The sequence below is a fragment of the Condylura cristata genome, unplaced genomic scaffold, assembly GCF_000260355.1.
Source record: "Condylura cristata isolate star-nosed mole 26May11 unplaced genomic scaffold, ConCri1.0 scaffold00025, whole genome shotgun sequence".
Classification (NCBI taxonomy): Eukaryota; Metazoa; Chordata; class Mammalia; order Eulipotyphla; family Talpidae; genus Condylura; species Condylura cristata.
In genome coordinates this window covers 19,563,050-19,576,168 of record NW_004567126.1, presented here as the reverse complement: position 1 = coordinate 19,576,168, position 13,119 = coordinate 19,563,050, and the positions used below count along the sequence as shown (strand labels likewise).

The window sequence follows — 13,119 nt, the reverse complement described above, 5'->3', positions numbered from 1 at the left end:
GGCCTATTTGAGAATTATTGCTGTAAAGGATCTGTGAATTCCCTGAAATTGTATGTAAAATTTCGTATGGAGAGAGTTGTGTCCATTATTTAAATATCAAAATACAGGTAAAAATCCATTGCCTTGAAATGATAGACATTTCTTAATGGGTACATTTCTTGCCAAACTTATTTATTAATTAAATTAATTGATTATTAATAATGGTGCTGTTTTACATTGTGCATGTATGTGGTATAAGTTGTATGGTGTTTTATACTCCTTAGACCCACTTAGTGCTTTGAGGTAGTGAGATGATACTACTTTTTTAAGATTTATTTATGCATACAAGACTGGGGCACAGGCCAAAGGTGCAGGGAATGAGAGGATTCACCAGAGTGGGAGCAGAACAAGCAGATGTACTGAAATACACTGCTGAGGGGAGCAGCCAGCAGGACAGGAGAGGTCTGCTGTACCATGTGGGTCACCTCCCTGGCTGGGGATTGAACTCGTGCTACAGTGTCTGCAATAGCTTCATAGTGCTGTGCTTTACACCAGGGAGGGCCTGGTACTCCATTTTATAGGAAAAACTGAAGGTCACAGAGATTGTGTAACTTTTAAGTTCAGATAGATAGTAAATAGAAGAAAAAAACTATATTCTAGGTCTTACTCCTAATCATTTTGCTTTTATAGTATATCAAATTGGTGCTTTGCAAGTTTAGAAGAACACTACTTCTAATGAGAAACCAAAGTGAGATAATCCTAAATATAAGGGAATTCCCCATTTTTTCTGATAACAATATTTAGAAGAAAAGTTTTTTGGCGATTAGGGTATTTATATTTTATTTTATGACAGGGTATTTAAACTTTTAGGAGTATAACATAAAAAAAATCAAATGTGGGGCCTCCTTGGTGGCCTAGGGTTTAAGTCTCAAGTGTTGTCCCTGCTAAAGCCTTAGTTCCATCCCCTCAGAAAGGAGAATAACCCACATATGGCACAGCAGACCTCTTCTGTCTTGCCACCTGCCCCCTGTGGCAGTGTATTTCAGTAAATCCGCCTGTTCTCCTTGCTCTGTCCTCTTGACTCTTGTATCTGGCCTATACCTCAGTTTTTCTATGCTAAATAAATAAATAAATACGTAAAAAAAAAAAATCAAACGTGGCGCTCCCTGGTGGCGCAGTGGGTTAAAGCACAGCACTATAAAGCTAGCTGTGGCTGCTTTAGCAAGAGTTTATTTAGCAAGAGATCCTTGGTGAAGGAGGTGACACACATGGCGCAGCAGACCTCTCCTGCCTTGCCTGCTGCTCCCCTCAGCATGTACTTCATTAATTTGGCTGTTCTGCTGCCTACTCTGTCTCTGGTGAATCTTCTCACTGCCCCTGCACCTCTAGCTTGTATCCCATTTCTGTATGAATGAATGAATGAAAAATCAAATGTGTTGTTATGATATTGTAATGATTAACTTTATGATATACATGTTTAGATTCTAAATTTGAATGAGATTTTAAATTGAGGAATAATTGCTTTATTAAAATGAATTTTTTAAAAGATTTATTTACTTATGCATACAAGAACTGGGGTACAGGCCAGAGTTGGGGGGGCAGTGAGAGGATACACCAGAGACAAAGCAGGGAGCAGCCAGTGAGACAGGAGAGGTCTGTTGTGTATGTGGGTCACCTCCTTGGCTGAGGGTGGAACTCATGTAGCAGTGGCTGCTGGCAGCTTCATAGTACTGCACTCTAGCCCCTTGCACCACCAGGAAGTGTCTTGTATTGGACATAGCTGGTGCTTTCACATCATACCAATCTTTCTTAAGACAGTGGATGAACCACTTTCTTCTTGGCTCCCTTTTTATAGGGACCTTTCATGGGCACTTGTTTTTGGCAACTACCAATGTGCTGCTCAAAGAGCCAAAAGGGTAGACCTTCTTTTCTTCAGTTCTTTCGTGAAGTAATATTGGTCAGTAATATATAGTAAAATTTAGTCTCTCAAAGTACAATTCAGTGTTTTGTACATTTGCTATGTATTCACAGAACTTGGCAATCATTACTACTACCTAAGCTTAGAACATTTTCATAACCCTAAAAAGAAACTCTGTATTCATTAGCAGCTACTCATACCTTCCCTAAGTCAGCCCCAGATGACCACTAATCAGCTTTCTCTCTGTTTTACATAGTCTGGATATTTCATATAAATAGAAATGGAAATAGGATGTGACCTTTTATATTTAGTTTCTTACACTTAGTATTTCCAGTTCATACGTCTTGTAACATATCCCTTATTCCTTATGGCAGAATAATGTTCGATTATATGAGTATACCATATTTTGTTTACTTACTCATCAGTTGATGTACATTTGGCTTTTCATCTTTTTAGCTATTATGGATAAAATTGCTATGAACACTTGTGAAAGTTTTTATATGACACATATCCCTCTCTTGAAGGTTAATTTTGGGCAAAAATCTTACCTTATTTGGATATAATGCACATAAATCTTTAGTAAACCAGTACACTAACTCATGTACTTGTCATTGATAAGCTGAAGCAGCAGCTACATTTTTGTCTTTTTTTTTTTGCCATTTTTGTCTCTTTTTTTGCCAGAAATACATAAATAATACAGAATAATTCAATCTAGATTTTTCAGTGATGTGGAAAGTGATAGTCATTCAGTATGCATTAGATCTTTCTGTTTTTCACTTTCAGTACAATTTCCAATAAATTATAGATAATATCCAACACTTTATGATATCATAGACTCTGTTAAGATTATTTTAGCTACTGTAAGTATTCTACACACATTTATGGTAGAGTAGGCTAAGCTTGTTATGTTTCATAGGTTTGAGTTATTAAATGCTTAAGAGATTTTCAGTTTATCAGGATCTATCCTATCAAAAGTGAAAGAAGATCTATATGTAGATAGCTGAAAAAAAAAGTGAAATCAAATTTCTTAAATATGTTTGATTTTTATTATTTATTTGTTTTATTTGTTTATTTGTTATATAAATATATATATTTATTTTTATTTATTTGTTATATAAACAAGTATTCTTGCCTGATGATAGATTTAGGTCAGTTTTTTATCAGTTATTTAAGATACTATTTGTATATCAATAATTTCCTTATTTGACCAAACCTTTAACATACATTTTATTTAGATTTAAAGACATGGAATCACTGTAATGTATACTCTGAATACCTTATAATTTTTTATGTTAGTCATACCTGAAATTTAAAAGCTCTACAGACAACAATGAAAAATAAATAATGCTAAAGATAGGAGAAAGCTAAAGCCATGAGAGTATATAGGAGAAAGCTAAGACATGAGTGTACTGTGGGTCCATAAATGCTCACTCCCACCATAGTATCTTAGTATATTGTTGTCTCATGCCTGGGTGATGCCAAAAATTTCCAAAGTAGTTAGTGCTGGTGAAAGATAAATGTCTTAAGTACAAAACTGTTTATTAAAAAAAAATAAACACGACTTTTTGAACTTTTAAGGGAGCTCATTTTATGCCTCTGACATTTTCTGCTTTTTTTATTTTTATTTTTATTTATGCATAAAGAACTGGGGTATAGAGGGGTAGGAGGATTCACCAGAGATAGAGTAGGGAGCAGTACAGGCAGATCTACTGAAATACACTGCTGAGGGCAGCAGTGGGTTAGGCAGGAGAGGTGACTTGATAGACTTAGAAACAGAGAGCTTTATTGATTTCTTAAATCTGCCTCTACTTAACTTATTTGGGAAATAAGGCAGTTGACAGTATTTCTTGAGGTATTTCACATGATAAAATCTGCCCCGTCACTTGAAATTTAAAAAAAAAAATTGTTTAGTAGAAATTATTTGTGCAAGGTATAGATCGAGCACTTTTCCAACATAAATTACCTGGCTGCTTGGAAAGTAAGCATGATGATATCTTCCAAATTCCCTTGTTACCTATTCTTGATATAAAAGTTCCTTATGTTTTCCTGTAATTATTATAAAATTTTATTGATGTGTTTAAGCACTAAGAAAATTTTATTCAAATAGACTGTTTTTTTCTTCACATTGCTCACCTATAGAGGACAGTCTAAAACTGAGAAATTTAACCAAGAATTGCAGACTTTGTAGTTGAGCGCTGAAGCTTTAAAAATGTGTAAATAGTCTTTTTGTTACTTGTGAGCCCTTGGGTTCCTGCCCTGAAGAGGGTGTTAACACTGTACTTAATTTTCTTACACTCTGCTAATAGAGTGTAAGAAGAGGTCTCCTCTTCTTACTTTGGTGTTTTGTTTAGTGAAATGCCAGACTCTAATAGAAGAGCGATTGTCTTTATCATTGTCCAGTGTCAAAATCTGTGTGAAGCAGTTGGTCATTTTATTTTTAATTTTACAGATTGTTTACATGTCTGGAGGTGGGATAGTGTAGATGGGAAGGTTAATCAAAAAGTAGGAAATAAACCTAGACTCACTTGACTGGTTCCATTTTGCTATATAAAAATAAAAGGAAATTCCAAGGACTTCTTATAAATCTTTGACTTGCTTTATCTGTGAAAAACTCTATTTTTAGAAAAAAAATTAAACAATTCTTTATGGGGCTATAAAAGCAAGAGAGCAGCCCAGATCTGAGCACAGGAACCTCATTAACAACGCATGTGTAAACCTGGAAATTTTTTTTTCTTCAATAAGGTTTTCTTTAGGTATGTTACAAAAAAGTAGAAATAGTGGCCTCATTTTCTTCTTTGTTTTATTGTATGACTTACATACTGTAATAAAAAGCAGTGAACTTGATTTGGAGAGTCATGTCACTAAATAACTGCATATGTCGTACCTTAGATGATCTGAGGATTTTGAGAAAACGTGAAGAAATAATTAATTAGCACTTATTTATATGTTCCTGGCAGGTGCTGTTGGCAGCAGCAGTCTGCACGAAAGCAGGAAAGGCTATTGTTTCTCGACAGTTTGTGGAGATGACCCGCACTCGGATTGAAGGCTTATTAGCAGCTTTTCCAAAGCTCATGAACACTGGAAAACAACATACATTTGTTGAAACAGAGAGTGTAAGATACGTCTACCAGCCTATGGAGAAACTGTACATGGTATTGATTACTACCAAAAATAGCAATATCTTAGAAGATCTGGAGACCCTAAGGCTCTTCTCAAGAGTGGTAAGATACTCCTTCTATAATAGTGGGCTACTTAAAACATTTTTTTTTCTTTTAAAATTTTCTGTGTGAAACGATTTCCCCCAAAAGCAGCTATTATTTATCAGCTTGTATATTTCATGCCTCCCGCTCCTTCACCCCAGCAGCTTATTGCCCCTGTACATTCAGCATTTACTGGGCATTCTCTTAGGCTCTGAATACCCTAAAGAAGGAACTACACTTCTGTTTCCAAGTTCTTGAATAGTTACTGTATTCTGCCTTTGCAGTTCTGACATTTGTTTGGTCCTATTTTTAGTTATTCTTTAGATAAGCCTTACAGATACATACACACACAAACTTTATGCCAAAGCCTTCTTTAAAGTACAGATGGAGTTAAGAAAGGAACTCAAGTTTATTGAAATTTATACTTTAAAGGATAAGACTTGTTCCTCATCAGTGTCATTCACCTGATCAGAGCTACCCACAGCATAGCTACCCTAGATATGGCAGACCATTTCTGGAAGAAGTGGCCCAGGACTTCTAGCTAGCCCTAGCTGTCTACCTGCCCTTCATTATGCCAATGACTCCCCTTCCCCTCCTAGAAGGTCCCAGGCCCATGTCTTCCTTACGTGCTGTCCAGCCTGTCAGGAAGGGAATCAGCCTCTTCGGTGACGTCATGTGCTCCATAATTCTTGGGACTGGTCCTACCTTGTCCCTGTGATACCCAGGGACCTGGACTTAAAATCAAGAAAGATGCCCTGAAGACCCTGCCCATGTGAACAGTGCTCTTGAAGTGCTGTGAGGCCTGTCTGGGCATTGCCACAGCCCCGGCTCAGTCCGAGATTCTGGCTTGGCTAACTGACTTTAGGGACACTTCAGTGAAGGAAAGGAAATGGGCACCAGGATTTTCAGAAGGCAGGGAGTTGGATCTTTGCCCCTGGCCAGAGAACATCTGCCACTGGTACCTAACAAAGGAGAGAAGGGGTCCTCTAGATGCTTCCTCATTGCTATCTCTTGCCATGTTTCTGCTGGCTCTAAAAACCTCGACAGTAAGGGAGGAGCTTAATTCTCTTGGCCACAGTGTCCTTTGCAGTGCTCTTAGACCAGAGCCTGGACGGAAGGGAGTTGGGGAAATCCAACTGGATGTTTTTGCCCCAGTTTACTGACTAACTTTTTCCTATCGTTAGATAGTTACCTCATAGAGAGGCTCTCTGCCTCTAAGTCATACTCACATGCTTTGCTTTATAAATGACAGTCACTGGCTGTGTGCATTTATTTGTGTACCTAGTGTTTTCTGTTCCTGTTAGACTATAAACACCACCTCCATTAGGCACATACATTACTTGTTCCTTCTTATCCCTACCTTAACCTGGTAGTATAATAGTTGCTTAATAAATACTTGTGAATACATCTTGGTTTCTCAGAACATATTCATTAGACTTGTGGGATATTTCTTAAAAATTCAGCTTCTTGGCATCTGTGTCATACCTTTAGTCTCTAGGGTTCAACTCAGAAATTTTAGGTTATTCACTTCCCTTACCTCAAAGAGTAAGACTTAGAAAATATAAGTACTGATAAATTCTAAATCTTTTTCATTGCTATTCATGATTAGATCCCTGAATATTGCCGAGCCTTAGAGGAGAATGAAATATCTGAGCACTGTTTTGACTTGATTTTTGCTTTTGATGAAATCGTCGCCTTGGGATACCGGGAGAATGTTAACCTGGCACAGATCAGAACCTTTACAGAAATGGATTCTCATGAAGAGAAGGTTTTCAGAGCTGTCAGAGAGGTAAATAAGTTTTTCCCTGGGAAATCTGTAGTTTGTATATCTTTTAAGACTGCTGTCTGTCTTTTTTTGTTGTTGCTAATATGTACTGTACTAAAAGCTACATTCACATGTGTCTCTTTTTGTAGACTCAAGAACGTGAAGCCAAGGCTGAGATGCGACGTAAAGCAAAGGAATTACAACAGGCCCGAAGAGATGCAGAGAGACTGGGCAAAAAAGCACCAGGATTTGGGGGATTTGGAAGCTCTGCTGTGTCTGGGGGTAGCTCAACTACTATGATTACAGAGACCATCATTGAAACTGATAAACCAAAAGTGGCACCTGCACCAGCCAGGTATAATCCATGGCTGTTTTTGTTTTTTTTAAAGGTTTACTTTTATTTATTTATGCATACAAGAACTGGGATGTAGGCCAGAGGTATGGCAGAGGGGAGCAGAATAGATGAAAAATACACAGCTGAGGGGAACAGTGGGTGAGACAAGAGATTAGCCATGTCATGTGGTTTAGCTCTCTGACCAAGGATCAAACTCATGCCACAGTGGCTGGTGATAACTTGATAGCACTGCGCTTTAAGCTCTGCACTATCAGGGAGACCCCTAGGTATAATCCATGTTACCGCCAGCAGCTTAGTGATGTCTGATTCTAGCAAGCAGTAAATAATGAGTGATTTGATGAAATAAAGCATAAAAATAAATTTGGGGATGTAGGAATGAGAAATGTCAGTGTGGTATTTTTCCTTTTGTGTAAAAGAGTTGTTTTACAAATTATACTATGACCTGTTTCCTACAAGAGGTGCCTTGTTTTAGGAGAGGAAATATTTACCTATTTATGAAAGGGCGTTTTAAAAAGTTTATGCTACATTGCTGGTGGGAATGCAAACTAGTACAACCACTATGGAAAACTGTTTGGAGGTTCCTCAAACTGCTAAACATGGAGCTTCCCTATGACCCAGCAATCCCACTCCTAGGTATCTACCCAAAAGACACAAAAACACTGATTGAAAAAGATACTTGTACCCCCATGTTTATTGCTGCTTTATTTACAATTGGAAAAACATGGAAGCAGCCCAAATGCCCAAAAGTAGATGACTGGATTAGAAAGATGTGGTACATATATACAATGGAATATTACTCAGCAACCAAAAAAGAGAAACACATGTCTTTTGCAGCAACTTGGATGGAGCTGGAAAAGATCATGCTTAGTGAGATAAGCCAGAAAGAGAAAGAAAAATACTGGATGGTTTCACTCATAGCAGGAGTATAATGGACCAGGCGAGAAAATAACAAAAATAATGAACAACCATAGACCAGAGACATTCTGTGGGGGTGGAGTGGGGAATAGGATCAAAAACGGGGGCGGGGGGGAAGGGAGGGAAATGCACAGGACTATGGTGGTGGCACAGGGGTGATTTGGTGATGGGAAACCCGTGGGGATTACAATTGAGATGAAAAAAAAATGTGCAAAATGATGTAAAAATAAACTTTTTAATAAAAAAAAAAGTTTATGCTACAGTGGTGATGGACAGCTTCATAGTGCTGCGGCTTAACCCATTGCGCCACAGAAAGGCCCCTGAAACACAGATTTTTAATCTTCATACTCATGATGGATTTCAGGGGGAATCTGAAAAACTTGAAATTATATGCAAAAGTTTAAGCACAGCTACGTTTATCTGGATGGAAGGTACAAAATTTTTATCAGATTACATATGCTTATAAAATTATCTCTTTGGTATTTGGATGCTTGAAGCTTACATGTGTAATGACTCAGCAGCTGTTTTGGGCAGGGAACAATTTAGTTGTCCACAAAGCACTAGATAGCGTGAATTATTTTCCCTGGAGGTCTTCATATTCCTCTGAAAGAACAGCTGCAGGGAAAGCTTCTATCATCTTGGGTTATTATTTTTGTAATCATGTGTTTATTTTTTCATATTTGTATTCTTCCCCTTAGGCCTTCAGGCCCCAGCAAGGCTTTGAAACTTGGAGCCAAAGGAAAGGAAGTAGATAATTTTGTGGACAAGTTGAAATCTGAAGGTGAAACTATCGTGTCCTCCAATATGGGCAAGCGTACCTCGGAAGCAAGCAAAGTACATGCTCCACCCATTAATATGGAAAGGTAAGTCATAAATTTTTCACTAAGAAAGACCATATGATATTTAAAATTTTTATTTCAGTGCACTGTAAGTTCTTTTTCTGTCTTAATTTTTCCTGATTTAAAAAAGACGTAGGGTGTACTTTAGAACTAACATGAGTTATATTCTTACTTCACCCATGAATGGAGACTCAGCTAATTTTATATGAAGTTTGAAACATTTATCAACTCTGCTGGCTAAATTAAAAATAACTTGTCTTCATGCCTTGTGTATACTTTGTCTCTATGACTTGAACTAGAGGGCTGGACCTATGATGAACCCCTTCAAAATGTATTGACGTGTCTTTCTTATTTAAATTTAAGGAGAATCAGTCTTTAATATAAGATTTATAAATGTCTTTTAACAGTAAATTAACATCTTTTAAGTATTTCACCCAATATAGATTTGGAAATGTCTTTTAGCTCATGACTAGGGTGTTGGTTGGTAACATTTTTCAGTGGTAGTTGTTAAGTTCACATATTCATAAATCAGATTTCTTGTTTTGAAGCCCAGACCTTCTTCTGTTGCTGATGGTTTTGAGGTCAGGTGAAAGATGAGTTTGAGAGGATACCTCTGTCAGGTGTGCATAAAAGAAGAGTATTTTGTATGTCCTCTTGTTTATGAAATTGAAAGGGTTACCTCAGAATAAATCTTGTCAATCACTAGAGCTGCTGTGCTGCTCCTAGTGTTTGCTTTGAGTGAGACAGAGACTTGACACTATTTTAAAAAGATAGTAGAGAGGTTTTGAGACTCTGTTTTCTGAATAAATACTTTTTGTGTGTGTACATACTCTTGTAAAAGTAAATGGGAGCTTTCATTGTCTGAGACAGTCTTCTTTGTGATCTTGAGTCGTGCCTTTTTTGTGTGTGTGTGTGGAGGGGCAAGATTTAGAAGTTGAACAGAGAACAGTACTCTTAACGCCATAGTGTTCTTTTCATCCTCTATAGTCCATCCAGCTAAAGTACAGTTTTAAACAAGAATATGGGTAGATTATATTTAATAATTGTCCACAGGAGCAATACCTTTTTTTTTTTCAAGAGATTTATTTACTTATGCATACAAGAACTGGGGTATAGACCAGAGGTGTGAGGAATGAGAGGATACACCAGAGACAGAGCAGGGAACAGAACAGGCAGATTGACTGAAATCCACTGAAATCCCTGCTGTGGGGGAGCAGAGACCAAGACAGGAGAAATCCACCTTACCATGTAGGTCAGCTCCCTGGCTGGGGATGGAACTCGTGCTGCAGTGGCTACGGATAACTTCATAGGGTATGTTTAACTCCATGCATCACCAGGGATCAATACCTTTAATCTTATTTTTATTATGTTATGCATTCATATAGTTCAAAATTTGAGAGGTGCAAAATTACTGCAGTATACTCTTCTCCCCATCCATGCCAGTTTCTCTTTTTGGAGTAAACTAGTGTTAACTAGTTTTTTTGTATGTATTCCTAAGGGAGAATAGTCTATGTATAATTGAATAAAAACATGTACATACATATTCTGTTTTTCACTTATTTTGGAAATAAGGATTTCCATATTTGAAACAATAAAGAAGGGCAATACTTGGACCCTCCCTGGTGGCACAAGGGGTTAAAGCACCACACTATGAAGCTATGGATCCCTGTCTACGGAGGTGACCCATATGGTGCAGCAGACCTCTCTTGTCTTGCCAGCTGCTTCCCTCAGCAATGTATTTTAGTTGATCTGCTTGTTCTGCTCCCCACTCTGTCTCTGGTGTATCCTCTCACACTTTGCATCTTTTGTCTGTACCCCAGCTATTATATGCATAAATAAAATATTTTTTTTTAAAACTAAGGGTGGGGCCCTCCCTGGTGGCGCAGCGGGTTAAAGCACAGCACTAAGAAGCTAAAGCCACTTCCACATGAGTTCGATCCCCGCCTGCCCCAGAGGTGACCACATGGCAAACCCACACATAGCATAGTAGACCTTTGCCTTTCCACTGCTCCCCTCAGCAGTATATTTCAGACCTCTCCTGACCCGCCTGCTGCTCCCCTCAGCAGTGTACTTCGTCAATCTGCCTGTTCTGCTCCCCACTCTGTCTCTGGTGAAGCCTCTCACCACCCCTGAGCTTCTGGTCTGTACCCCATTTCTGTATGCAGAAATAAAATCTTTTAAAAAAATAAGGGCATTACTTTAGCATGAATCTATACTTCTGTAAAGGATATTACTAGATCAACTGACAAAATTGGCATATGAATGGTAGATTAGTAGTGTTTCCATATAAATTTGTGATGCTAGTAACATAACCTTGTTTATGTAAAAGACTATTCCTTTTATGATATTTGTATTATTCCACTAAATGGTCAGGGGGGAATCAAATATATACATACATAATATGTTATTAGAGAGATTACAAAATGATAGATAACATGTTTTAGATAGGTAAACAGAGTATACATGCATGGCTAGTATAGTTTTAATTTTTGAAATTACAAGATGTCTCCCTGATGGCCTAGATGCACCACTACAGCCTGAGTTTGATCCTGGCCAGGGAGCAAACCCACACATAGCATAGTAGACCTTTGCCTTTCCACTGCTCCCCTCAGCAGTATATTTCAGTCAGTCCACCTGTTCTGTTCCTCACTCTGCCTCTGGTGAATCCTCTTACCCCCTGGACCACTGGCCTGCACCCCAGTTCTTCAGTGCATAAATAATCTTTATAAAAAAAAAGGGCAAAAATTACTTATAAATAGAAAGCTTTCTGAATTGTCACACCTCCTCCCAACACTGGTTAGGATTCATTTTTGTTGATATACCTTTCTGTATTTAAGTAGTTCCTCATTGGTGTAAATATAAGTTATTGTCTAAGCTTTTGCTATTACAAGTGGTTCTTTGGTGAATATCTTAATAGGTTGTTTTTGCATGAGTGAGAATTTATCTTGTAGGATGAGGGGTTACTGGGTCAAGGTGTAATGCTTTAAATTTTGATATATATAGTAGTTGCACCTTAAAATAAATTGATGACTGATTACCATTAAACCTTGTAGATAGGTAGTTTCATGGTTTCTGCTATTCTAAACAAATATATTACTTTTTTTCTACAGTGTGCACATGAAGATTGAAGAAAAGATCACACTAACCTGTGGACGAGATGGTGGATTACAGAATATGGAGTTACATGGCATGATCATGCTTAGGATCTCAGATGATAAATTTGGCCGAATTCGTCTTCATGTGGAAAATGAAGATAAGAAAGGAGTGCAGCTACAGGTGTGTAAAGGTTTTTGATAAGGGAGTAAGATTTGGTTTGTCTTTCTCAACAGAAATACCTCACATGAACCACAGAACACAAAATTATTTAGGTTATGTAATGAATGACATTCCAGATACATAGGAAAGAAATTAACTGGCTATGTGTAGTTGATGACTCGAGGCAACAAATTTCTTCCCAAGCTGGTTGAGTGTGATTGACAGCAGCTGTATTAAAAGTGTCTTTTTTTTTTTCCCCCCAAGATGTTTTATTTATTTATGCATACAAAAACTGGGGTACAGGCCAGAGATGCAGCGGCTAAGAGAATTCACCAGAGACAGAGTGGGGAGCAGAATAGGCAGATGGACTAAAATGCACTACTGAGGATTGCAGCAAACAGGTCAAAAGAGGTCTGCTGCGTCATATGGGACACCTCCCTGGCAGGGGATTGAACTCACACTGCATGGCTGTGGATAGCTTCATAATGTTGTGCTCTAATCCCTTGCACCAGTAGGATGCCCCAAAAGGGTCTTTTAATATTGGAATTGAGCTAAAGGTCATTGCAGAGGCTAAGGAATGACATCACACTCCAACAATGATGCATTAAACATCATAGGGAGGCCCCTTTCCTCCCTCGTGGTGCAATGTGTTAAATTGCAGCACTGCAAGCTGGCTGCAGCTGCTCCAGTGAGGGTTCTGTCCCCCACCCCATACGTGATCCACATCGTGCAGCAGACCTCTCCTGTCTCGCCTGCAGTTCCCTTCAGCATTGTACTTCTTCGATCTGCCTGTTCTGTTTCCTACTGTGTCGCTGGTGAATCCTCTCAACCGCCCCTGCACCTCTGGTCTGCACCCCAGTTCTATATGCATAAATAAATCTTTAAAAAAAAAA

General features: G+C 38.2%; 1 protein-coding gene across 1 annotated transcript in view; it reads left to right on the top strand.

Moving 5' to 3' along the window:
* The window catches only part of ARCN1 (archain 1), a 30,081-nt gene that overhangs the window by 6,062 nt on the left and 10,900 nt on the right, over window positions 1-13,119 (top strand). The window contains exons 2-6 of the mRNA XM_004689203.2: window positions 4,855-5,118; window positions 6,707-6,886; window positions 7,012-7,217; window positions 8,831-8,995; window positions 12,082-12,247. Of these exons, the coding sequence (XP_004689260.1) occupies window positions 4,855-5,118; window positions 6,707-6,886; window positions 7,012-7,217; window positions 8,831-8,995; window positions 12,082-12,247 (981 nt within the window). The remainder of the gene's footprint in view (window positions 1-4,854; window positions 5,119-6,706; window positions 6,887-7,011; window positions 7,218-8,830; window positions 8,996-12,081; window positions 12,248-13,119) is intronic.